We start from the raw sequence: 26255 nt of genomic DNA, 5'->3' as shown, positions 1-26255 counted from the left end.
ACATCACTTTATGTCCGTGGTCACAATTGTGTGTTAGTGTAACCAGATCTGACATTTATATGATTATAGTCAATAGAAGCCTGTTGTTGCAGATGGATTACGTGTTTGGCAGGCGTGTGTCTAATATGCTTGTTTATATTTGGAAAACAGACTGTAGCCTATAATTAACATGACTTACTGCTGAGTTATATAAAAAATAAAAACATGATCTCTTTTGCAATCATTCTTATGACTCTACATTATATAACTTGCTGTGTACCAACCAATCCAGCCCTTTTTACCTGTTGAAATACCTTTAAATGGCCAAAACAACACATAACATGCAGTATTCTGCTTGCCAGAAAGTGACTGCAGCCTCTACTCATTGACTGAAAGGTAGATTCTGCCTCAAAATTACTTGATTTCATTCAGAAGAACAAAATTGCCCCCCTTTTTTATTTCTATAATGTATATATTTTAATCACATACTGACCACCAAACCAAAAATGTCCCCGATTTTCATTTCAGAAATCTGGTCACCTTAATATAAACTGAAGTTCAGAGCAAACAATTATTACAGATCTGATGATTAACGCTCGCAGAAATGAGCCAAAACAATGAAATATGATTCTTGTAACAATTTTTTTTACAGTGTAAGATTTAAATCATGTGCTGTATGGAAAATCATCTGCTGCTTATTAGCTTCAGTTAGCATGAAACAGCTAACTGCATGCTTTTTATTCAAGTGTTATTAGGCTAACATCGCTTTACCAACAATGCATCATTAACTGCCACTGAAGGTCCTGATCCGGCAGGGAGGAATCACTTAGTGAAATGTTGGTGTAGAAAATGTCTCGTTATGTTTCTGCAGTTTTAAAATATTCTCCTGTGACCATCAGCGGTAGTTTTCTCTCTCTCACTGGTTGGATGTCCTAGACTTGTACAGACCAGGGGGTGAAGGTGCCAGGTTCTGCAGGAGGACACTGCAACAGAAAAACAGTCGGCACGATGAAATTTATTGAAGGCGATACAGTATTTTGTTTCCATGGTTTGGCCTCTTGGTTCCAGTAAATACAGTCTTATATCAGACAACAGTTTTCTTCCATCTTCACGTCATCAGTTTGTGTTTTGTTGCTTTCCTTTATCAACATGATAATTGTTGTACCGACGTACCAACGTTTCAATTTCAAATACATTTCGCTATGCATTTTTCAAGGTCCATTAATCACTGAGGTGTTAATGTCAAAGGACCAAGGTTTGATTTTTCATTAGTTTTTATTTAGTTTTGACTTTTTGTTTTCAATTTCAGTTTAGTTTTAATTAAATTATTAATTTTTAACGTGAAATGCTAGTTTAGTTTTTATTTTCTGAAAATGCTGAAAATTTTAGTTTTAATTTTTATTAGTTTTAGTCTTTGTCGCTGCAGGATGCCGAGCTCAGTTCAGTTTAGTTTTTATTTTCTAAAAAAGTTCAGTTCAGTTTAGTTTTTTCACAAAACATTAAAATAAAAGTACAACCAGAAATATTTGTGAAAAGGGACACCATTATTCAGCTATCTGAAGCTTGTACATAGGGGCCCAAACACTAAGCAAATATATATATTTGAAGTACTAACACATTGTCTAAATAAATACTACGAATAAATTAAGCACATGCTACATCGACGGTATCATTTCTAACAGACATACAGAAAAGAGCAAACTACCCTAATGCTGCTAAATTCATTACATGAGTCTCTCGCTCCGTCATTCTTGGTTAAATAGGTGAAATACAATAAATGGAGGTGAGGGACAGCTTAAAAACTGGAAGATAGTGTAGGCCCGCCTTGGAGCCACAAACAACAGGTCCCAGCACCCTGAAGGCAAGTATGGCTGGAAAGCAGTTATATCAAAAATCTAAACCTTTATTATATATATATATTATATTACGTTTTTATTTTTATTTCAGTTAACGACAATGTTTCTTCACATCTAGTTTTTGTTACCTCGTTCGTCTTCGTTAACAATGATAACCTCTGATAAAAAATCTGGAGTTCTCGAGCTTTCGACCATCTGAATCTAAATGAAAAGAGGGTTTAGTTCTGTGGATGTGTGTTCTTGCCCGTGCACGATCCTGAGCAGCGTCTCTAAACTCAATGAAAACTAAAACCAACACAAACACAAACAGATTTTTGAACACGCTTTAGTACCAGTTTGGTGAATCGGTCGCTGCAAGCGTTGCGGATCCTCTCTGCGGAGGCGGGGCTGTCCAGCCTGAAGGGGCCGCTGATGCCCGACTCTGCCCGGGCCGCGGCGATGGCATCTTTGATGGCGTAGAAAACAGATGCCGCCAGGAAGAGAGGAGGCTCGCCCACAGCCTGCAGAGAACAAAGTAAACATTCTCTGTAGCAATCCAAGCTATCGTGCTTAAAATGTTCCAGCAGCGGCTGGAAGGAGTTACCTTGGAGGCGAAGATGGCCTTGTCATGTGGTGCGTCGCGGAGCAGCGAGACCGTTAGCTGGTTGGGAATATCACCGAAGGCTGGGATCTTATAAGAACCAGGACCCCGAGTGAGGAGGACGCCCCGTGGTGAATAATGAAGCTCCTCCAGGGTGAAGAGACCCAGACCCTGCATGAACGCCCCCTCCACCTGAAGACAGACAGAGAGGACATTCAGACCTGAGGGGGGCGCCGCAGGAGCAGGCCTGTGTTAAATGACGACCTTCATTTGGATGAGTCGACCAAAGGTTGCTGATGATTGACCTACCTGTCCGATGTCGATGGCTGGGTTGAGGCTGTGACCGACGTCCATCACTATGGTGGTACTCAGGTTCTACAGCACAAGCATAATAAAAATATAAAACAGAACAACTAAACTAAAATGACACCTTCAGAATCAGACAAGCTTTTTCATGGACTGCACAACAGATTCGGTAAACATTTAACATTTTGTTCAAACATTACTGAGGATTTAACCTCGCTGCTGTAGCTGCTAGCAGTTCATGTTTGCTTTGTACCCGCTGATGTACAGACAACAATCTCTGGATTAATACAAGAAATGATCACACAGAATGGGTTTGTTGCTTTTTAAAAATGGTTTTCTATTGGCAGTCAGCATTTTCAAAGGAGTGCTCTGAGCGCATGAAGTTGGAAAAAATTTAACTCTGAGCAGAACAACACCCAACGTCTTTTGCAATCTAATGAATGGAGAAACGGGCCTCAGTCGTGGTGCTTATATTTCCAGTTGCTTGGACTGTTTGGAGACAAACTGTCCCCGACTCATCCTAAAATACGCCTTGAACCGAGCCTCATTAAGACGAAGCCCCTGGACCAGCTGGTGGTGCTACCAGCGGTGTCTCCCCCCGCGTGTTTCACCCTCATTGCCCATTTTATTAAGCCGATGTTTTTAGCAACAAAAGACACAGACTTTCTGCTAATATGACAATGTCAAGGGCGTCACTTTGTGTTGAAAAGCAGTGGGGACGTAAGTGCTCAGACTAGGGGCGTGATGATACAATTGGATCACGAGACGTGACGATGCACGAGAACAAGACGAGAAGATTTTTAACACTATTTGAATAGGCAATGGTGAAATTATTGGATATGGGTTCCTTCCCCAGAAAATTTGAGCATTAAAGATTTAATTTCCTGCATTCTGGAGACGTTTTCTGCCCCAATGCGTGGTGGAAATGTCTTTTTCTATGTAAAAGGAAACAAACAGCTTTGGTGGTGACATATTTATAACAGAATATAATGCAGAAACCAGCTGCTTGTTTATTTTAGCTAGAGATTTTTTTTAGACCTTTGTTCATCAAATCTTTATCAAAGCATTTTCATTTGTTAGTTAATATTTCTTGGTGCTATTTTTCAGAACATTTTTAACAAATGCTTCCAAAATGTGGTGGGGACGTGTCCCCAGCGTCCCCAGTGAAAAAGGATGACAGTTATTACTTAGCAGCAAAGAACACAGATCACTGGTGCTATAATCTTTGATTAGGCTGACAGCTGATTTGGTGGTTGGCTGGCAACTAAAAAAAATGTTTTTAAATTGACCCTTCGCTAAGCCACGCCCCCCTAAGTTACTGCTGCTAGGTCCGACAAACTGAAGGACCTTTATCACGCCGCTGCCCCTGTCTGTTACTGCACTCCCCGGAGAAACATTGTCTGATTTCGGGAAAAAAGCGATCTCAGAAAGAAGCAGACAGTTTTACAGTTGCAAAGTGCATTTGCTTTTATTCAGGCTGTCAAACAGACTGAAACTGACTCAAACAGACTGAAACTGACTCAAACAGACTGAAACTGACCTAAACTCACTCAAACGGACTCAAACGGACTCAATCGGACTCAAACCTCTCTGGGTAGCGATTGTAACTATTACAAGATGTCTCTGGAACAGCGTTTGACCAGATCTTAGAAAAATACAGCCAAAAAAAGCTAGAAAATGACTCTTTTTGCATTAGAGTGAATGGTGTGCAGCCATGAAAGTGTCGGACCTCAGTTAGAGAGTCATATACTGCTCTGTGATTGGCCAGCTGTGTATTCGCTTAGCGAAGTGTCAATTCAACCAAAAGGGCATCTCGCGTTTTTAAACCTGTGAAGCGCTTTCTGTCTTTTCTTATAAATGCTTGTCTTTGTCCATGAACTTCAGGTTTCTGTGTATTCAGGTATGAGTGAGAATGATGTAAGTGTCTCGATCAGGTTCAAACCAGCAACAGAGGAAGATCTAAAGTTTCTCAAAAGCAGACATTGAAAGGTCTGCAGTGGTACCAGTTACCTACCTAAGATGGTCAGCATGGAAGTGTTTAACAAAGATGTGACATTACTTTAAGCTGTTATTATTACTAAGTGCAGAGTAAACAACATGGGGCCTAATATTGATCCTTGGGGGACTCTTCTATCAACAGATTGGGGGCTTCATCTGAAATCAACAGCAACAGTTTCTCTTTCTCTAAAACAACATTTCATTCTCCATTCTCTGTTTTAGTTTCCTTTCTGGCTGAACTTTACTTCCTAAAGAACACACCTTGTGAGCTCCAGTCAGACAGTCGATCTCCACCTCTGAACAGGCAACTCCGTAGGTGAAGTAGTTGAACGCTCGGCCCGAGTTTGTGTCAAAGTCATAACCGAGATCTGGAGTCCTGACAAGAAACAGGAAACAGTGAATTTTACTTATTAACAGATTTACTGAACCAGCGACTCAGTCTGTGAACTCACTTGTAAAAGCCGTTCGCACTGAGGTTGACTCTGTCGAAATACGCTGCTTTCACCTGAAACACAGAACATTCACAGCTGGAAAGTCAAGAAAAACATAAAATGTTTAAAAGTCATAATTTTGCCAAAGTAAATGAAAATCATTGCTGAGTCTCGAAACTGACATTAAGGCACTCACAACCATGAAATACTACGTTATAAGTAAAGTCATTTCAACTTTGTCATTATTTAAGCATACTTATGGAAAACAAAGTCAAAACACATAAATAAATGAGTCGTAACTTAGTAAGTGAAGCATAGTGAAACTGATTTATCTACTTTGTATCTGTTTGAAAAAACTACCGGAACAAAATATTCTTAATGCTTTTGCTCACCCAGTCCTCCCATGATCCTTTGGGGTTCTTGGTCTTGTACGGTTCCAGGCGTTTCACGAGGATCTGGCAGGCGTTCTGTATGGCGGCTCCATTGAGGTCTGAGGAGGCGGAGGCGGCGGTGGGACTGGTGTTGGGGACTGTGTTGGTACTGGTCTCTGAGATGTGGATCTTTGAACAGGGGATACCCAGAACCCTGCTGGCAACCTGGACTCACAGACACAGTTTGTTAACACTTAGTTAGCTTAAGTGCAACATCCGGGACCCCCAAGGGCCCATGTGAGGCTCTTTACGTTTTATGCCTTGAGCTTGTATGGAAGTTCAGGTCTTGTGGATATTTATTTTGTGTTTAAATATTTCGTCAGTCAAATCCAAACAATGATCACGGCCAATCAGCAGCCACCACAGCTCAACATTAAAGTCAATGCTCAAGTGTCTGAAGCTGCAGTTCTTCCAAGAGCCACTAGACGGTGCTATTTATTCTGAAGTGAACTGAAACCAACAACTACATGAAAGAAATGTAATCAACCAAAGAAAGATGAAAATTATTAAGCCTACGGTCTGAGATGTGAAGCCAACGCGAAAGTCCCATAAACCTGCATTTTACTGAACGGCCAGCAGGGGGCGACTCTTCTGGTTTCAAAAAGAAGTCCGGCTCCATTAGAAAGAAAATGTTTCTACTTCTCAGCTGATTTATTCCCTCAGTAAACACTTTCCTGATGCGTTTATGCTCTCAGTCGCTAGTTTCAAGTCTTCATTTTGTAAATTATGGTCCCATTTAGATGAAAATAGACCAGGAAGCAGGGTGGGATTTAGGAGGCTTTAGGGTGGGATTATCTGTGATTGACCATGTTACCATGGCGACCTGTCAATCAGGCTAGAGTGACTCGCACCCTCTGCGCTCGTTGAAAAAGCTTACTAGGAGTCGGCTGTTCACTTTCTCTGGTGAGCACGTTTAGGTTTAAGACAATATTATCAGCCCTGTCAAAGTTAACATGAGTTACAGATGCACCTAGCTAAGCAAGCTTGCTAGCTCCGCATGGGGCCATTAGCTCCACTGTCTCGTCCAAATATGGTCACGTCCGATGCCACTGGTTGCAAAAACTCAACATGGCGGCGCCCTATCTGCCAAACTCGAGGCTTAAAAACGCAGTCCACAAACCAACGGGTAACGTCACCATGACTACGTCCACTTCTTTTATACAGTATATGGCTCAGGTACCTGGACCATCTTGGTGTGGAGTCCCTGTCCCATCTCTGTCCCACCATGGGTCAACAGCACCGAGCCGTCTGTGTAGATATGAACCAGAGCTCCAGCCTGCAAACACAGAGACCTGGACTAACACAAACCCATGACGTCACACAAACCTGAAATGTTACTTAAACCTTTCAGCTGTCAGAACAGACCTGGTTGAGGAAGGTGGCAGTGAAGCTGATGCCAAACTTGGTGGGGATGATGGCAAGGCCTCGTTTGGTCCAGCGGTTCTGTCTGACGGTACAAAAAGAAAACATAGAGTTGATTTCAGTTTGACTGGTTTGTTTTTGCAGAACTCAGCAGGCTCAAAAAACGTCTTTTGGACAATTTTTACTTGCTGACAAGTTAAACGACAGATATTTTCATATTCATTGAGCTAAACATGGTCTCAGAAACTTGGACTGTGTTTACCTTTTGTAGAGCTCAGTCACAGCTGAGAACTGTCAGAGCTTGTTTTGACCGTATTTATTATTTATTACTGTCGTAGAGCTCAGCCGACGTTAAGAAAAGCCATTTGTCAGATTAATACTTCCCTCAGATCGATTGTTTTACCATTTTTACTTGATGTAAAACTCAGAAACTTTGGTCTGGCTGATTTTACCTGCTGTGTAGCTCGACAGTGACAAAGAAGTTTGACAGTTTTTTTCATAAACCAAGATTTTGGAAACTTTAGTCGGACAGTTTTTACCTTTATAGCACTGACAGATGCTTCCTTTTAACGTGTTGTAATGCTCAACAGTGTCCAGCTGTTTTTACCTGTTGTAGAGCTCGATGGCGGCTCGGCGTTCCCGGTATCCAGATCGTGACAAGCACTCGTCCCAGCAGCGGTCCACGGTGAACTGCTCCAGGATCTGATTGAAGGGCGTCGACTCACCTTCCACATACAGGTTCAACCGCCGCACCTGAAGGAGAAGGAGTCACTGATTGGACACTGCCCATCCACTGGAATTCAGCTGTTTATCTCATCATCTCTGACTTCCACCTACGTACCTCCTCAGCTGGTCGGCCCAGACTCTGAGCCACGTCGGTGATCCAGCTCTCAGCGATCATCATGCCTTGCGGCCCTCCGAAGCCCCTGAAGGCCGTGTTGGACGGCAGGTTTGTGCAGCACAGGTAACCACGTCCGCGCACGTTCGCCACGCTGTACGTGTTCTCCATGTGGAACAGAGCGCGTTCCAGGACCTCGACGAAAGCACACAGGTGAGAACATCAGCACATCATCAGCAAAGTGGCGTAGCGCTCGGTTGTTCGTGATGGTACTCACTGACAGAGAGAGGTCCTTGGAGTTTCCAGTGTTACTGTAGTACGACACGTCCAGAGCCACGACCTTTCCGCTGTTTAGGAAACCCACCTGGAGCAGGACAAGACGAAGAAATGATTGGACAAAACATGGAAGACTCAAGAGTGAAGCTACACCAAACTAGGCCGACAGAGGTTTCAAAAAAGTAGCTTTTGGCTACTATTAAGTATAATTCACGCTGAATGTTTCAGAATGCTGCAGCTAGAATCTTAAACTAGACAATATGATCATATCACACCAATTTTGGCTTCCCTCCATCCTTCCTATCCATGTCAGAAATAGACTTTAAGGTGACTTCCAATACTGTTAATGGGCTCGGTGCTTCAAACCTGTCTGACCTCATTAAACCTTATATCCCATCTTGTGCTCTCCACGTTCAGGCTACAGGCCTCCCATCTGTCTTCAGAGCTAAAAAGAAGTCAGCTGGCTGCAGGGCCTTTTGACACTTTGACCTTTTCTACTGTCTTTGTTGAGTATATTTGTTGTGTGTCCTGAACTTGGAAAGCATTTTGGTCAACAAGGATTGTTTTTAAATGTGCAATATAAATAAATTTGAACTTGGACTTTGAACTTCTAAGGACAGAGGGTGTTGTATCCTGTACATATCGTAAAGCCCCTTGGGGCAAATTTGTGCAATTGGGCTATATGAATAAAACTGACTTTATTTCTCCATATAAAATCAACTATACACAGCTACCCAGAACAATAAAAAACAAAAAGTCTACTGCTGTTACTCCAGTTACTGCTGCAGGTGACTTATGCTACTTCTCCAGCAGAGGGCGGCCTCCCACCTTGTATTTTCCATAGAAGGGGTGTCTTCCTCCAGTGATCAGCATGTCCTCGTCTCGGTCCAACATACACCTCACAGGCCTCTTCAACCTGACACAAGCAGGCAGAAATTAAATTTCAAAATAATAGAATCTAACTAAAGAAGAGTGTTAGACCTACTTGTTTGCTGCTACAGCGACCACAGTGGACAATAAGGTGGTCCGGCTCTCCTTCCCTCCAAAGCCTCCACCCATCCTCTTCACCCGGACCACCACCCTGTTAGCAGGGACGCCAAACGCCTTCGCCACCAGAGACTGACACACACCGAGATTCTTTTTCAAACATTTGTATTTTTAAAGAAAACAAGAGTTTTTAGATGGCGAGTATTGTTACCTTTGATTGGGAGCATTGTTACTTGTGTTTGGGAGAATTGTTACCTGTGTTTTGGAGGATTGTTACTTGTGTTTGGGAGAATTGTTACCTGTGTTTTGGAGGATTGTTACTTGTGTTGTTACTTGTGTTTGGGAGTATTGTTACTTGTGTTTGGAGTATTGTTACTTGTGTTTGGGAGTATTGTTACTTGTGTTTGGAGAATTGTTACCTGTGTTGTTACTTGTGTTTTGGAGTATTGTTACTTGTGTTTTGGAGCATTGTTACTTGTGTTTTGGAGCATTGTTACTTGTGTTTGGGAGGATTGTTACTTGTGTTTGGAGGATTGTTACTTGTGTTGTTACTTGTGTTTGGAGTATTGTTACTTGTGTTTTGGAGCATTGTTACTTGTGTTGTTACTTGTGTTTTGGAGTATTGTTACTTGTGTTTTGGAGCATTGTTACTTGTGTTTTGGAGCATTGTTACTTGTGTTTGGGAGGATTGTTACTTGTGTTTTGGAGGATTGTTACTTGTGTTTTGGAGGATTGTTACTTGTGTTTTGGAGGATTGTTACTTGTGTTTTGGAGCATTGTTACTTGTGTTTTGGAGCATTGTTACTTGTGTTTGGGAGGATTGTTACTTGTGTTTGGGAGGATTTTTACTTGTGTTTTGGAGCATTGTTACTTGTGTTTTGGAGCATTGTTACTTGTGTTTTGGAGCATTGTTACTTGTGTTTGGGAGGATTGTTACTTGTGTTTTGGAGCATTGTTACTTGTGTTTTGGAGCATTGTTACTTGTGTTTTGGAGGATTGTTACTTGTGTTTGGAGGATTGTTACTTGTGTTTTGGAGGATTGTTACTTGTGTTTTGGAGCATTGTTACTTGTGTTTGGGAGCATTGTTACTTGTGTTTTGGAGTATTTCTACCTGTGTTTTGGAGTATTGTTACTTGTGTTTTGGAGCATTGTTACTTGTGTTTTGGAGGATTGTTACTTGTGTTTTGGAGTATTTCTACCTGTGTTTTGGAGGATTGTTACTTGTGTTTTGGAGCATTGTTACTTGTGTTTTGGAGTATTTCTACCTGTGTTTTGGAGTATTGTTACTTGTGTTTTGGAGCATTGTTACTTGTGTTTTGGAGCATTGTTACTTGTGTTTGGGAGGATTGTTACTTGTGTTTTGGAGCATTGTTACTTGTGTTTTGGAGGATTGTTACTTGTGTTTTGGAGGATTGTTACTTGTGTTTTGGAGGATTGTTACTTGTGTTTGGGAGGATTGTTACTTGTGTTTTGGAGGATTGTTACTTGTGTTTTGGAGCATTGTTACTTGTGTTTTGGAGGATTGTTACTTGTGTTTTGGAGTATTTCTACCTGTGTTTTGGAGGATTGTTACTTGTGTTTTGGAGGATTGTTACTTGTGTTTTGGAGCATTGTTACTTGTGTTTTGGAGCATTGTTACTTGTGTTTTGGAGTATTTCTACCTGTGTTTTGGAGTATTTCTACCTGTGTTTTGGAGTATTGTTACTTGTGTTTTGGAGTATTGTTATTTGTGTTTTGGAGCATTGTTACTTGTGTTTTGGAGGATTGTTACTTGTGTTTTGGAGCATTGTTACTTGTGTTTTGGAGTATTGTTACTTGTGTTTTGGAGCATTGTTACTTGTGTTTTGGAGCATTGTTACTTGTGTTTTGGAGTATTTCTACCTGTGTTTTGGAGTATTTCTACCTGTGTTTTGGAGTATTGTTACTTGTGTTTTGGAGTATTGTTATTTGTGTTTTGGAGCATTGTTACTTGTGTTTTGGAGTATTGTTACTTGTGTTTTGGAGCATTGTTACTTGTGTTTTGGAGTATTTCTACCTGTGTTTTGGAGTATTGTTACTTGTGTTTTGGAGGATTGTTACTTGTGTTTTGGAGGCAGACTGAGTAGAAACGAAGAGCTCCATCTCTCCATCTTCTCCTCGGGGAACAGCCAGAGTGACGTTTGTCTCCAGGTAAAAATGTTCCTGACCTCCCATGTGCATCTCACCTGTCAGATAATCAATTAATAATTGATCAATAATCAATACCTGATCATCTGGAATCAGGAGGAAGTCAAATAGACTGTCCTACCCTCCAGGATGTGGTGGGCCTGTTGAAACCCCGCCTCCAGGTTTCCATTCTGGATGGTTCTGATTGGCTGATAGAAGGACTGGGCAGCGATGGCTTCCTGTCAATCAAGCCAACAACAGATTTATTTCCAGATGAGAAAGCAGTAAACATACTCACTGCAAGTATTTTATGTTAGCATGTCTTCTTATGCTCAAACATCGACACAGGTGTTGTTCACAGAAGTCCAGGTGCTGCTGGTCTCACCTGGATGGTGACAATCGGCTGCAGCTCTTCATACTCGATCCTGACAGCTTTGACGGCTCTCTGAGCGTGAAGCTGAGTGTCGGCCACCACGGCGCCGATGATGTGACCCACACAGGTCACCTGCAGAGAGGAGGGAAACATCATCAACCCGGTCGTGAACCTGGCAGAGTCACCTGATTGGCCGAACAAACTCACCTGGCGGTCGGCGAGGACGGTCTCGTCGTATTCGATAGGTCCGGTGGAGTTACTACCGGGGATGTCATCAGCAAACACACAGCAGACCACGCCAGGCATACTCTCTGCTGCTGAGGTATCTATAGAGCTGTGACACACACTGCGTCAGACAGGACAGGTGTGTGTGTGTGTGTGTGTGTGTGTGACACAGGTGTGAGTCTTACCGGATGTAAGCGTGTGCTTTGCTGCTGGTGACGAGCGCCAGGTACAGCTCGTTCTCGTACAGCGGCACGTCGTCGCAGTAAACTGCCTCGCCTGTCGCCTGCTGCAGAGCCGACAGGTGCATCATGGGACGACCCACTGTGTCGTCCTGGCTCCGCCCCTCCGGCACCGCCTGGAGGAGACATTTGACGTTAACACCAAACTGGCAGTCTAACCTGGTTTACTACAAAAAATGTAAAAGTTTAAATTGTTAATTTGAAAAGAAAAATATTTTACTTAAAAATTATTTTTAATGTTTTGTTAATAATTACAAATTTTTTAACAATCCAGGGAACACAAAGTAGTCCTCAAAAATATTCAACATGACACTTGGGCTCCATAAGAAGAAGCTTTTCAGCAACATTTAGACCTTTACTTTAGGAAATAAAATGGACAGAAAGTGTTAGATAAACTGTAAACAGTTAACTGAATAAAGAAAATCAATAATACAAATCAGATGTTAAATGTTAAATAAATTATATTTTTTTAAAATCCAAACATTTTTCTTTTACAATTCTGTTGAACAATAACAACATCTCATCGCTCCAAACATCTTGTATAATTTCCAAAAGTAAGGTGGACTTTATGTTGAGTATTTCATATCTGAAGAACCCTCCAGTAATTTTTGGCCTTTTTGTTACAGTTAGTAGTTTTAATGTTTTCAACAGTGCAGTTGTGGGTGGCGTGTTGCACCTGGTAGATCTGAACACTGGACGGAGTCACTGGATGATAAATCTCTGCAGCGCTCAGACAGTCTGACGCGACCTCCTCCACATTCACACCCTGAAAAATAAAACATCAAAACGTTCAATACAGTAACGGTAAAAATGCCAGACAAAACAAGAGAATTAAATATTATACAGTACAGTACTTGGCTCAACCCGTTCTCACACTCAAGTCGTCACATGTGGATGCACGGTTTGTAACGCCCTGTGGGAAGCCCTGTAGATGTTGATGAACACTAAAGGTAGGTGTAGGATATTTAACAGAAAAGTCAGAGTAAGGAGGTGGCTGGGGTGGATGGAGGGCCAGAAATCGGTCTTTCACCTGGAGACCAGTGTGTTCATTTCCCGTGTGAATCAAAAAGTCAACAGTGAATGTTTTTATTTAAGTTGCAGTACGCAGATTACGTGAGTTAAGCAAGTAATGTAACCTTATGTAAGGAAGTAGTTATTTTAACCTAAACCACGATCTTTTCCTAAACCTAATCAAGTACTTTTCATGAATCCGTGTATGGTTCGTTATTTCGTTTCAAAACCGAATCAGACAAAAAAAAAAAAAAGTTGTTTTTTGTTTTTTCTGTTTAAAACCAAAACGGGAAAAATGTTGATTTTGATATTTAATGAGTCTGATTTGAGTAGCTTTGTGTGTTCCACTTGATAAACCTGCAGCAGATACACTTGGCTGATGGCGGTGCCTGATTAAATGTAATTAAGATGAACTTCAACATCAACATAGTTAGAAAAACAGGACAGTACTGGAGGCTGCAGCTGTGTAATATTGTCTGGCGCTTGATAACGATATTCAGGTATTTTCTTAGATGCTCAGGTAACCAGCTGCTTCAGATCAGCCCAAAACAAAATGCTTCCTTGATGCTGACGTACTTAAGCTAGATAAAGGATACAGGATAAACAAACACAAGTCTAAAAGTTGCTGATCCTCCTTTCACCCCAACCATGTCTTTTCTGTTAAATAGCCATATAGCCTACCTGCCTTTACTGCCATAAACTGATTCTACAGGGCCACTGCGTTGACCCATGACGCTATAGGGAGCCCCGGTTACGAACGATAGGCCTTGACAATGGGTCCATCTGTGATGAGTGAGAACGGGTTGTAGGCATGGTGCAAACTAGGGGGGCGCCAGGAGGAGCTTAGTTCACCTTAATAAGACCTCAGTTATATTATTTTAATTTTTTATTATTATTATTGTAATAATTAAAAGACAAGTTTTCGGTTATGGGTTTAAAACAGAAAAACAAAACAGATGTCTGTTTTCTGTTTACCGTTTTTCCGATTTGGTTTTGAAACGAAATAATGAAAGAACGAACCGTACACGGATTTTCACGCCTAAAGCTGGGCTTACACTGTACGATTCATCGGGCGTCGTTTGCCGTGCAGCGTACAGGGGTAGCCAGGAGCGATCAACTGCTCCCGAACGGCCGTCGGACGGTCGGATCAATTTCTGACATAGTCAGAAATTTTGGTCGACCGTCGTCAGGCTCTCGCACAGTTGAAGCAGAACCACAGTGGATTCCCCACGATCAGTGCCTTTTGTTCCTCACAGCGCCTGCATTAAGTGGTGAACGGCGTCAAGTTAATAATCTGTACAGTAAAACGTAGCTAGTTTACCTCCAATTCCGTCTGCAAAATTAACATGCCATGCTGTCCACATCCTCCCAGCCCCCTGGTCGATAAACAGCTCTCTTTTTCAAGCAGCACACAGCTGATCAAGGCAGCATCCTGTTAGAATTATTGCTAACAAACAAACTTCTACATTCAAAGAAATCTTTAATTAATATTGTCAACAGTCAGAACACTGACAGGCTGTTATACACGTACAGTGTGAGCACCCACATCGTGAGCCTTGGCTTTACGTCGCAGACGACTTACTCGCACTGTGTGAGCTGGAATAAAACAACAAGATTTCTAAAGTCGTGCCGTGTCTGCCCTGCTTTAACCTAAACAAATAGTTTTGCATATTTACTTGACACATCGAACAACAACACTAAAGGAGCACCCAGGTCGTTAACAAGCCAAGGGGTCTTGACAAAGCTTCCGTTTGTGAGTTGGGAGGCTCAGAAATGTTAAAATTAGTTTGTGACCTGCTCTCTGAGCTTCTGCAGCACCGTCAGGTAGAACTTGTAGAAGAGGCTGAGGGTCAAAGTTCGACGGTATGTCACCATGCCGCCTGGCGCAGAGGGGTCCAGGGTCATCTCCTCAGCCAATGAGGAGCAAGCCTCCTGCAGAAGCTCCTCCCCCACCGCCTGGATGACATCAGAGAGTTACATCATTCCTTCCTTTATTCTCATTTTGAAGTCGTTGCATTTGTTACCTTCCCAGCAGTCTGTTCGCCGTCTTCTTCGCCAGCACCGTGGTTGCTGCCATGCCACCGTAGCTCATCCTCAAGTCCTCGACGACGTCAGTCCCAGGAATGAAGGTGACGCTCATCGCAGCGGTGACGATGCTGATGTCATCCTCCCGGCGAGGAGACTGTTTGAAGGCGGAGACGAACTGAGTCTGAAGAGAAATGACATAAAACCACCAGCGTCTGAATACAGCTCTGTGACACTGATTGCTAGGTGACAGACAATGTTTGCTAGGACACGAATAGAGAGCTCAAGCCCCTCGCTTCTTCTTCTGCCCCGCGGGACCAGACACTTGTTCACGAGTTGTACCCTGAATTACACGCGATGTCAAGAAAGTTTGTCGTAAAGAGGTAAAGTAACATTTAGTTGTGTGTGAAAACCGTTCGATGAACTACATCTCTCATCTCGCACCATATATGTCACCAACATAATGCAGTAAGTCTGTTGTTTCCCACCTGCTGGGAAAGTGAAGCCGGTTAGCGCTGAGTTAGCTAACATCTCCCCTTCAGACTGAGCTGAGCAGGAAACTTCAATTTAATGTTAACTCAGTGACGTTAGCTTCAGTAAAGATAGCTTCAGTAATGTTAGTTTCATTGACCTTAGCTTCTGTAACGTTAGCTTCGGTGACATTTGCTTCAGTAACATTAGCTCCAGTGATGCTAGCTTCAGTAATGTTAGTTTCATTTACATTAGCTTCTGTGACGTTAGATTCAGTGATGATTGCTTCAGTTATTTTTGCTTCAGTAACATTAGCTTTAGTGATGTTAGCTTCAGTAAAGATAGCTACAGAAACGTTAGCTACAGAAACGTTAGCTTCAGTGACATTAGCTTCAGTGACGTTAGCTCAGTGACGTTAGCTCAGTGATGTTAGCTTCAGTGACGTTAGCTTCAGTAACGTTAGCTTCGGTGACATTAGCTCCAGTGATGCTAGCTTCAGTAAAGATAGCTTCAGTAACGTTAGTTTCATTTACGTTAGCTTCAGTGATGTTAGCTTCAGTTATGTTTGCTTCAGTAACATTAGCTTTAGTGATGTTAGCTTCAGTAAAGATAGCTACAGAAACGTTAGCTTCAGTAATGTTAGTTTAATTGACATTAGCTTTAGTAATGTTAGTTTCATTTACGTTAGCTTCAGTGATGTTAGCTTCAGTTATGTTTGCTTCAGTAACATTAGCTTTAGTAATGTTAGCTTCTTTGACATTAGCTTCAGTGATGTTTGCTTCAGTTATGTTTGCTTCAGTAAAGATAGCTTCAGTAACGTTAGCTTAAGTAATGTTAGTTTCATTTATGTTAGCTTCTGTGACGTTAGCTTCAGTGACGTTAGCTTCAGTGATGTTTGCTTCAGTTATGTTTGCTTCAGTAACATTAGCTTTAGTGATGTTAGCTTCAGTAATGTTAGTTTAATTGACGTTAGCCTCAGTAACCTTAGCTTCTGTGACGTTAGCTTCAGTAACGTTAGCTTCAGTAAAGATAGCTTCAGTAATGTTAGTTTCATTGACCTTAGCCTCAGTAACGTTAGCTTCTGTGACGTTAGCTTCAGTAACATTAGCTTCAGTGACGTTAGCTTTAGTGATGTTTGCTTCAGTTATGTTTGCTTCAGTAACATTAGCTTTAGTGATGTTAGCTTCTGTAAAGATAGCTACAGAAACGTTAGCTTCAGTAATGTTAGTTTAATTGACGTTAGCTTTAGTGACATCAGCTTCAGTCATTGAGAGAAACAGCTATGATGTCACATACGCCACTTGTGGGTTTGTGGTCTTTGTAACTACGTATTTTAAGTCTTACACTGTTTTACAACAAACTGCGACTTTTCTTGACTTAAATTATATTTTAAACTGACAAACATTAGGTGTGTAAGTCAGGACATGTTTCCAACAGTATCAAAACATTTGTTGTCTCTCGCCGTTGACTATTGACATATTTTTCTAAAATAAGGTCCCATGGCTGTCCACCGGAAGGGGAGGGGCTTATTCTCTCTATAGAGGTTTGTAGGTAACCAGTAGTAGTTGCTACGTGACAGACAGTAGTGATGCTGGATCTACCTTCTTGCTGTATGGGATCTCTATGGACAGCAGGATCTCCTGCGGTCGCAGAATCGTCTTCCTGTAACCTGTGAAGAAACTGTCGTCCATCCGAACCACACGGCTGCCATCTGTCAGACAGACAGACGGGGTGAAAGGTCAAAGGTCAGCATTACGCATTAGAGTTCATATTTAAGCCCCTTTTGTGTTTGCAAACCTACAGCATCAGAAAACATTACTGACTCGCTGTATTAAAGCACCTGTGACGCATTAGATCTTGTGTTGACTCTGGATGGCGCTGATTTCCACGTGTGTGATGTTAAATGTAATGTTGCTTTTAAGTGCAGTAGAAACAAATGAAAACAAATGAAAACAGAGGTAAGTAAAGTGGAAAGTATGAACTTGTAGGGTGACCATGAACACAGCTCTAACGTATTAACTTTTAACTAGTGCTGGGCAACGATTAAATTTTTTAATCGCGATTAATCTCATGATTTTCTAGCAAAATTGAATAATAAATTCTAAAGTAGTGTATTGCGCACTTTTTACTTTAAACAAATCTTGTGCTTTTTCCCAGCAGTATTTCTTTTACACAGCAGCAATAAAATATTTCTTGTAAATCTTAACTTAAACATTAATGAAATCAAATCAAATATTAAACCAAAGCTGACCCGTGAAACTGTTGTGCTCGTGCTCGCCTCACGCACACGCTCGCCTGCTGCCGAAGTTGTCTTGAACTTTTTGTACGCGATGCGCAGCACGAATTGTTGGAAGAGAGACTGATACTCGCCGTTTGTGAGTTTCCAGAATCTAAATAGTTATCAGGACATCAACAGGAGGGAATTCACATGACAGAGCCGCAAAACTAGATGACGGCCTGTCAGGTAAAACTATGGAGCCTATAATATGAAGTTAAGCTAAATAGGCTACAGCTGTGTAGCGCACAGAAGCCGTTGCCATGGTTACTGTCCATAGAGCGCCTGCCGTTCACTCGCGGAGCGCCGTCTCCCTGTCTGTTCACCTTATTTGCAGGCCGATCAACAACCTCTCCTGTGACCCATGGTTTGACTGTAGGCCTGTGTATTCAGAGCCAGTGAGCGACGGAATTTCAAAATAATTATTTTATAAAAACTGCGTTAACATTCATTAATTAATGTTAACATTAATTAATGAATGTTAATGTGATAAGAATGCATTAACGTGCCCAGCCCTACTTTTAACCTCTTAACAGGTTTTTGTTCCTCTTACACAAGCTGTTACATAAACTCACATAACAAGTTTTTACAGTCAGTTTGGACATATGCAAGAATGTGGATCAAAGGTCGCTTGAACTTCTATGTATGTAAGTATGGCGCAACACCAAGACAATGTATTTACACAGTACAGTATAATGATTTTACATTAAGCATCCAGAAAAATGAGTTTAGTACTATATATGGCACCTTTCAAAATAAACTTCACACAGTGAAGTTATATTAAATAAATAAAAAATAATTAAACTAATTAATTAAAGGGATTTAAAGGACTAAACTGATCTACTGTTAATCACACTGTCCTTACATTACGTACGTGTGACCATGGATGTTCATGTGTTCAGTAGTTTTTCTATTAGTGAACTCTGATCTCAACAAAAACACTGGTGGAACAGATTCCTGGAAAATCACAAGAATGAATAACATCTGTGTGTGTGTTTCATGTTCTTATGTCCAGGTGAGGACTTTCACCTGAATACACACTAACAGATGGGAAATATTGAGGTTCACACGGGTTGAGATGCTGTTTGAGGGTTAAGACTTGGTTTTACTGTACTATGTTACAGTTAGGTTAAGGTGTTATGGTGAAGGTGAGGGTAAGGGGCTAGGGACTGTGAATGAGTCCCCACAGAGATAGTGGATAGTGTTACCCTTGTCCATCAGTGTGAGTTTGCAGCCCGCTGCCATAAAAACAGGGTTGAGGTCTGATATGGGGCTGGCTGTCATGACGTTCCCACCAACAGCCTGAAAACACAAAAACACGACATGGTGTCATTAAATAACATGTTGAGATGAGATGTTTCTAATGGACTGAAATATTCTTTAATGTGATTTGCAAACTTGCAAACATTTTACTGGCACAAAATGTCAAAAATCAGCAGCTTTCTAATCAGCCAAATCTGAAATTGTGTGTTTGCTGCTCAACGCTGTTACCTACTGGTTCTGTTTAGCTCCTGGAAAACACTATTCCAGGTTCCTTGAACTAAGCACTTGCTCTGTGCCTTTGTTGGGAAGTCTTAAACTTTCAGAAGTTTACAAATTTACCCAAGTCGTAAAGTAAAAGACTGAAGTTCAAGTCACTTTGCCTGGTCTACCCACAACTTTGGGTATTTCCTGTAAAAGATTCAATCTCCCCTGCAATCTCCCCTGCACCTGAACTACCCACGGTGCGCTATGCACTTCGTTTGACTCATTCAAAATCACGCTGAGTGCAACATTTTCACTGTAAATATGATTAATACATTTCACAGTAATGAGTGGGGCCGAAACTGCCTTGCTCACCGCTACGTTGCGTATCTGCAGTCCAGCAAACCAGCGCAACTGTTCCAGCACGGCGAGGAAGACTTCGGCCTGATGAGGAGGAAGAGTCTTCACCGCCTTCTTGAGCACCGCCCCCATGTGGCTGAGCGTGCACGCTGCACCAAACACTACACCTAAACACAAATGTTATTGTTTAGTATTTATTATATTGATTATGTCTTTTAGCCATGCTAGCATAGTGTCTTTTAGCCATGCTAGCATAGTGTCTTTTAGCCATGCTAACATTGTGTCTTTTAGCCATGCTAACATTGTGTCTTTTAGCCATGCTAGCATAGTGTCTTTTAGCCATGCTAACATACGGTATTTTAGCCATGCTAGCATAGTGTCTTTTAGCCATGCTAGCATACAGCCTTTTAGCCATGCTAGCATACAGCCTTTTAGCCATGCTAGCATACAGCCTTTTAGCCATGCTAGCGTACAGTCTTTTAGCCATGCTAGCATAGTGTCTTTTAGCCGTGCTAGCATACAGCCTTTTAGCCATGCTAGCGTACAGTCTTTTAGCCATGCTAGCGTACAGTCTTTTAGCCATGCTAGCGTACAGTCTTTTAGCCATGCTAGCCCAGTTTCGGCCAGTCAGTAAGCTTTGAAACTGCAGTTTATATGTCTGGTTTGTTTTAGTATCAGTATCATTACTCACCATCCTGAGTGCGTGTCACTCTGTTCAGTTCGGGGATGAAGGCTGGAGCCAAGATGACCGGGTACACCATGTTCTTAAACTTCACCTCGATACCTAAAAACACAGACCGTGAGTGAGTCAACAAGTTTCTGACTGATTCGATTAATTAATTAAATAATGTATTTGAGAGACAGACGGACCCACTTCAGTGTTTCCCACCACCACTCGGGCGTCTGGATGTTCCCATTTCAGACGCAGAAAATCGTCCAGACTGTCAGGCTGAAGCCACACCGCTCTGTCACCACGGAAACACAGCGAGCCCGGCCCTTGACCTTTGGTGAGAGACTAGATGGAAGGAAGGAAAGATAAAAAGAGGATTCAGAAGGTTTTTGACCATTTTACTAAGCATATTTGTTTACAGTACGCTCACGTCTAAAACAACACACTATATTCTTCTGTACGCTGATGATGTCCTTCCTTTTATGTAAGAGCTGAACTGGTTGACTTTATCTTCTGTTCTTTATAATCTGCTGTACTGCCACCCGATAACGCTGTGTTTTAGTGTGTGTGTTGTTTACCATGAGTTCAGGAGGGAAGATGACCTCCTGTGTGGGATCAAGGGGCTCAAAGTCTGCTGCATTAAACAGGGACTTTGCTTCCTGCAGATAGACATTCAGTTTACAGTCAGAAACACTGAACATGCTGGTCTCAAAACTGTTTGTACAGTAGTTAGTTACACATACATCACTGTGTTCCTCTGAGCTTTTCTCAGCTCCGTTCCCATTGGCCATGCAGCAGCCGTTCTCCCGCCCTCTGCCACCACAGCATCCCCCCTCCTGGAAAATTTCAACACACAGTGTTACTGTCTGGATAACGAGGAAGTCCGGCCTTCTACAAGCAACATCCTGATTGATGGACCAAGTGTTTTCTTTCTTCCCTGAACTATGGAAGTAAAGACAGAACATGAATATTAGCAGCAACTGAACACCTATTGTGAAATCTAATCACTGCATCATTTACTTTGAAAACTACATTTATTAATCTTTGACATTTCCAGAAAGTAATTTCAAGCAGTTGCATAAAGTAAATTTTAAGTTTGACAAATTCATACAGGAGATTCTTGTCACATATATTCAAACTGTAACGGTTTTTTTTTTTAATGCATCTCTTAAAATGAAATGTATATTTCAGAGTTCAAACCACGTAAACCACGGACTGATGGTTTTCAAAGTAAAATATTTCAGTGCTATTTAAATTTCAACATTAAGTAATTCAATTTCATAATATTATTTACCACATTAAAATTTTCTTTGCTTCCATAACCTTGGGAATCCATATTCAGAGGCTGGCTGATGTCGACAGTTACAGGGACAATCCACTTTTATTTGGGGATCTTTTCAACTGAACTGAAGAGACTATTTCAAAAAAATTATTTTAATTAGATTTCTTTGTTTTTCTTTGTACCAGTTAGTAATTTAGTGTGCATGCTGTTTGGGCCAGAACGTTTATTAGCAGAAGGTGTTCCATTTCAAACCAAACTCCAATCAGAAATTATCTAAATTAAACTGTTTGTAGAATTCAGACACATTACTGCCCAAATGCTGGAGAGAAATCTGACTACTTGATGGTGGATTTATTCACAGTGACCAGGTCACTGCAGAGCAGGTAAAGATGTGAGATTTTCTGTGTGCATGGAAACGTTTACAGTGTGTCTGTCTCACCACAGTGAAAGTCTTGTATCCCTCCAGTATGGGCCTGTATCCGGTGCAACGACACAGATTTCCTGAAAAAATATTATTTTCTTAGTGTTGTCAATGTGTTTCCAACATATTTAATACGTTTTTCTTTATGTACTTTTAGGGCACTTTTTGTGTCATTTTTGTCCCTGTTCACTAAACTGAAAGTCAACTACAAATGCTGTAATTCCATATCCAAAGTATGCTAATCAGTCTCTGGCAGTACCGTGGAAGGCCTCCTCCACGTCGGCCATTTTGGGTGTGGGGTTGTTTCTCAGCAGAGCGTACATGGACATGACGATCCCCGGAGTACAGAAACCACACTGAGAGCCGTGAGCCTTTGCTATTCGCTCCTGAAGATGAAAACACATTTATAACAATTCACGTCTGTATTTAACATGTTCACACACATTAAAATAACACCAAGAACCTGACAAGCCTTTCACATCCCAGGGCGTCACATTTGGACGCTTGGTCAAGACCCTTGGCGTCGCATTTAATCGCCTGGGTACCCTTTAGCGTCGGTTTGTAAAAGTAGGGCTCCACGGTCAAGCTAGCAAGAATAAATACGTCCAGTCAGACTTTCATAATAAAACTAGTGGTAACATCGTGAAACATTGCAGTTTGATTAGGTTTAGGAAAAGATTACAGTTCGGGTTAAAATTAGTACGTTACTTGACTTAAATTACTTAAGTTACGTAACATCAATAAAAGGAATCAAAGTTGACTTTTTGTAGGACACGGGAAACGAAACACCAGTCTCCTGGGTGAAAGTCTGTTTTTTGCCCCAGCCATCCACCTCCTTACTGTGACTTTACTGTTAGTGGCACTTTAGGGCTTCCCCCAGTGCGTTGAAGTGCTTAAAGGACGCCATGTGCGTTGGTACAACACATTCTCACTCCCAACTTGTCACATATGGAGGTTTGGTCAACACCTCTTGGTGTTGCTTTGCAACATTTAGAACTTCGCGCTCAAGTAAGCGACAACAAATAAGCCACCTCCGGTTAGACTTTCAAAATAAAAGTACTCCTTAACATTGCGAAACATCGCCATTTTGAAACGGCACGTTGTTAACGTTGTGCACAGACAACTACTTTGTAAGATGATAATCTCTCAGGTGATTTTAATTTCATTTATTTGTTTATTTGACAGGAGGACAGTGCTCCTTAATTAACACTAAAGTCACTGTAAATGAGCCAGAGTTAGCTCAACAGGCTAATTTGCATCTGTTGTCCCTGGCCAGTTATTAAAAGGGCAACCTAAAATTAAATAACATGACATAATAGCAATATCCATCCATCCATCGTCAACCGCTTATCCTGCATACCAGGAGCCAATCACAGCTGCCATCGGGCCAAAGACGCCCTGGACAGGTCGCCCATGTTATAGATACAGAGTTGTAGTCAAATATTTACAACACTTATCAATAAGTAACAAACATCGTATTAGACAAAGCATAAGGAGAAAGAAGCTTGTTGGAGAGTTAGTTAATAGTGAATCCAGAACTTTACGCCAAATGTTCTGAGAGTTTACTGTGTTTCACCTGGACAGGATGTAGTTTTCTCGCCACGCTGCCGATGCCTTCCACAGTCGTCACGGCGACAAGGTGCAGGGAGCAGACGGGGGCGAGACAGGCGTTGACGGCGTAGTGACTGGACGGGGTAATTAAAGACTGTTAATCTGTTTACCAGCTGTGGAATCAGTTCGTCATCACAAAGTGCTTCAGAGAGCACGAGACTGCAGCTGAAACACACAACATCCATCCAGCAAGTGTCTTAGCGCGGAGTCACAAACGCACGTGGTTTAAGGATACAGCAGCTGCTGAGTGTGTGGTTGGTATCTGGACAGCATGACGGTACAGGCTCCACAGCCGCCCTCAGCGCAGCCCAGCTTAGTTCCTGTTAAACCCACTGAACACACAAACACAGTGAATTCACTCAGTCATTGACAGCGACGCATGATCTCTTCACCGTCCGCTCAGAAACACTCTCTGACCTCCAGACCGTTAAAGACTAAACTGGCTGTTACGACAGACACTATGTCCTCATTTAAAACAACACTGAGCTGGTGTCATCGTCTCCAGAGGACACCTGGAAGACATTGTCCTCTCCTCACCTAGGAATCAATATCATCTCTTAGTGCCAGCCAATCAGGGAGCAGGAATTTCTGTTTCTGTGCTCAGTGTAGTCCTTGAGGAGGCTTTATGGTAATTAATGCCCTAAATTTGCTCTGAGCCTGAGCTGCTGTCAGAAGCGCCCTGCACTGCTGAGGCTGCCATTTCCACGTCTCACTACCTTCAGACGAACTAACAGATAAAGTCCACGTAGCGGCTCTTCTTCTTTTGTTTTGTCACATGTGTGTTTGCTTGTGTTTCTGTTTTTTAACCCTAATCCGAATCAGATTCCCCCGGCGGAAAAATAAAGATTGAATTCAATTGAATTGAGAGGTCCTGCAAATGTTTTGTAAATATCTTACAGATGTTCAGTTGGTCCTTTAAAAGGTCCGGGGTCTATGAGAAAGTGCCAGAGGTTTTAAGGAGGCTCAAATAGTTATTGGAGCCCCAGCGGCCCTCCTCAAAAAGCCGCATCTCTAACCTCCTCAAGGACTCGCAGGACAAGAACTGCAACAGAAAACACCTGCCCCTAAAGAAGGGAAAGCCAGCATGCCAAGAGTCTGACATCAAAATAAAGTTAGATGTCTTTACAGCTGTTTACCGTTTCCACAATCTTTATTTGAGCTGTTATCTCAGAGACGGTCACTGACCTCACAGTTGGCTGTTTTATGTGAACGTTGATCAACCAAACTCAATAATAAACATCAGCTGTAGCTTTTGGTTTGTATCCACCGCTGACCAGAAACTGAGAGCTGGTGTTACTTCTAAAAGAAATAACTTGTCCCTGTACTAATCACTTTTTATTTAACGTGAACCTGTTTGGCTTTAGTGAGGAAATCTGACTACCAGTCAGTGCCGAAGTGAAAGTCTTGTGGCGTTAATGTGAAGTTGTGAAACGGGAAATGTGGTGGATGTCACAACCAAAAACAGTGATGACTAAATCTCATAAAGTACAAGACAGAAGTTCTGCACATGACACAATATCCCTCTCTATATTTTATGTGTGGGTGTGTCAGCCTACGTTTCCTCCTCAGATACACCAGCAGGGTCATCTCAGGATCTGCGTTTCTCTCAACAATCTGCAGCACAGAAAATAGTAAATATTTTATTAATAACAAGATCCAAGAGAAGTTAATTAGATTATCGCATACTGGAAGCTGGAATAAATCCTGCAGGTGTGAGTGTCCTCAGCGACAGCTACCTTTAATTAATTCATCGTTGTGCGAGTCATAAGTTGGTCTGAAGTCTTTTCTATGAGGCTCCAATTCAGTAACAAAAGAAAAAGACGCCTTGTTTATTTAATCCAGAGACAGAATGAGAGGAAATTATCATCTCTACTGGACACCTGGACCTAAGGACAGTTTATTTAATCCAGGTTTAAAGTTAATCCTCAACAGAACCTGGCCTGCTAAAGGAACAATACAAGATGATTAATTATATTAAATCTTTACAAACTCACCAAAAAAACATGGACTATATATGAAACTGATCAATCAGCCGACAGACAAAAAGAAATGGAAGTTAAACTCAGCTTTAATTTACGTTGCTTTGACTAATTCTTACTATAATGTGTGTACTAAAAATAATAAGTTTGTAAAAACATTTTATGTCAAGACAACGTAACATTTTGTGTCCAGCATAACACAGCAACACATGTGTAATTATGTGTTTTTGTTACGTTAAATGAACACAAATCTTTAATTTTATTGAACAGAAAGTAACTACTTGTCATATGAACACAAAAAAAATTTAGTACAAATTTTTACAACTATTTTTCTGTTAATTCAACTTTCAAAATATATTTGCACAAGTTAATTGGCCTTAAACTAATAGGCTATATCTTTAAATATTTTAGTAAGACTAACTCCAAAATGAAAAATTGTTGACTTAACACACAAAAATTATGTCAACCTTACAAGGGATGACTTTTTATGTCAAGTGAACATGTGAAGTTGTAGACTTAACATTACAATTTACTTCAAAAACGGGTTTGGGGTTTACAGTGAGAGATGAAACTGATCCAGATAATCGTAATGGTAACAAGTGGAAACCCAAACATTATATCATCTATCTACAGGCAACAAGAAAGCATTCAGAGTATAT

The 26255-nt window shown here is 41.4% G+C and overlaps 1 protein-coding gene across 1 annotated transcript; it reads right to left on the bottom strand.

Moving 5' to 3' along the window:
• Window positions 1–613: 613 nt before the first annotated feature.
• LOC119884977 (xanthine dehydrogenase/oxidase-like) lies at window positions 614–25338 on the bottom strand (the record flags this gene model as incomplete). Its single annotated transcript, XM_038695236.1, has 34 exons — window positions 614–962; window positions 2168–2335; window positions 2419–2607; window positions 2725–2790; window positions 4981–5095; window positions 5172–5224; window positions 5543–5746; window positions 6762–6857; window positions 6947–7028; window positions 7551–7696; window positions 7785–7976; window positions 8059–8145; window positions 8886–8973; window positions 9043–9176; window positions 11125–11249; window positions 11333–11429; window positions 11576–11695; window positions 11771–11897; window positions 11974–12143; window positions 12704–12793; window positions 14833–14993; window positions 15061–15247; window positions 17136–17245; window positions 19018–19111; window positions 19649–19800; window positions 20325–20417; window positions 20504–20648; window positions 20882–20962; window positions 21047–21139; window positions 22025–22086; window positions 22266–22392; window positions 23583–23691; window positions 23853–23949; window positions 25174–25338. Coding segments are annotated over 34 exons (4076 nt in total), but the record flags the coding sequence as incomplete, so codon positions are not given.
• Window positions 25339–26255: the final 917 nt, after the last annotated feature.

This window comes from Micropterus salmoides, unplaced genomic scaffold, assembly GCF_014851395.1.
Source record: "Micropterus salmoides isolate LMB-PRFRI ecotype aquatic unplaced genomic scaffold, ASM1485139v1 Ms_hic_scaffold_3810, whole genome shotgun sequence".
Lineage (NCBI taxonomy): Eukaryota > Metazoa > Chordata > Actinopteri > Centrarchiformes > Centrarchidae > Micropterus > Micropterus salmoides.
Note: the sequence above shows the minus strand (reverse complement) of the source record. Positions and strands in the feature narration are given on the sequence as shown.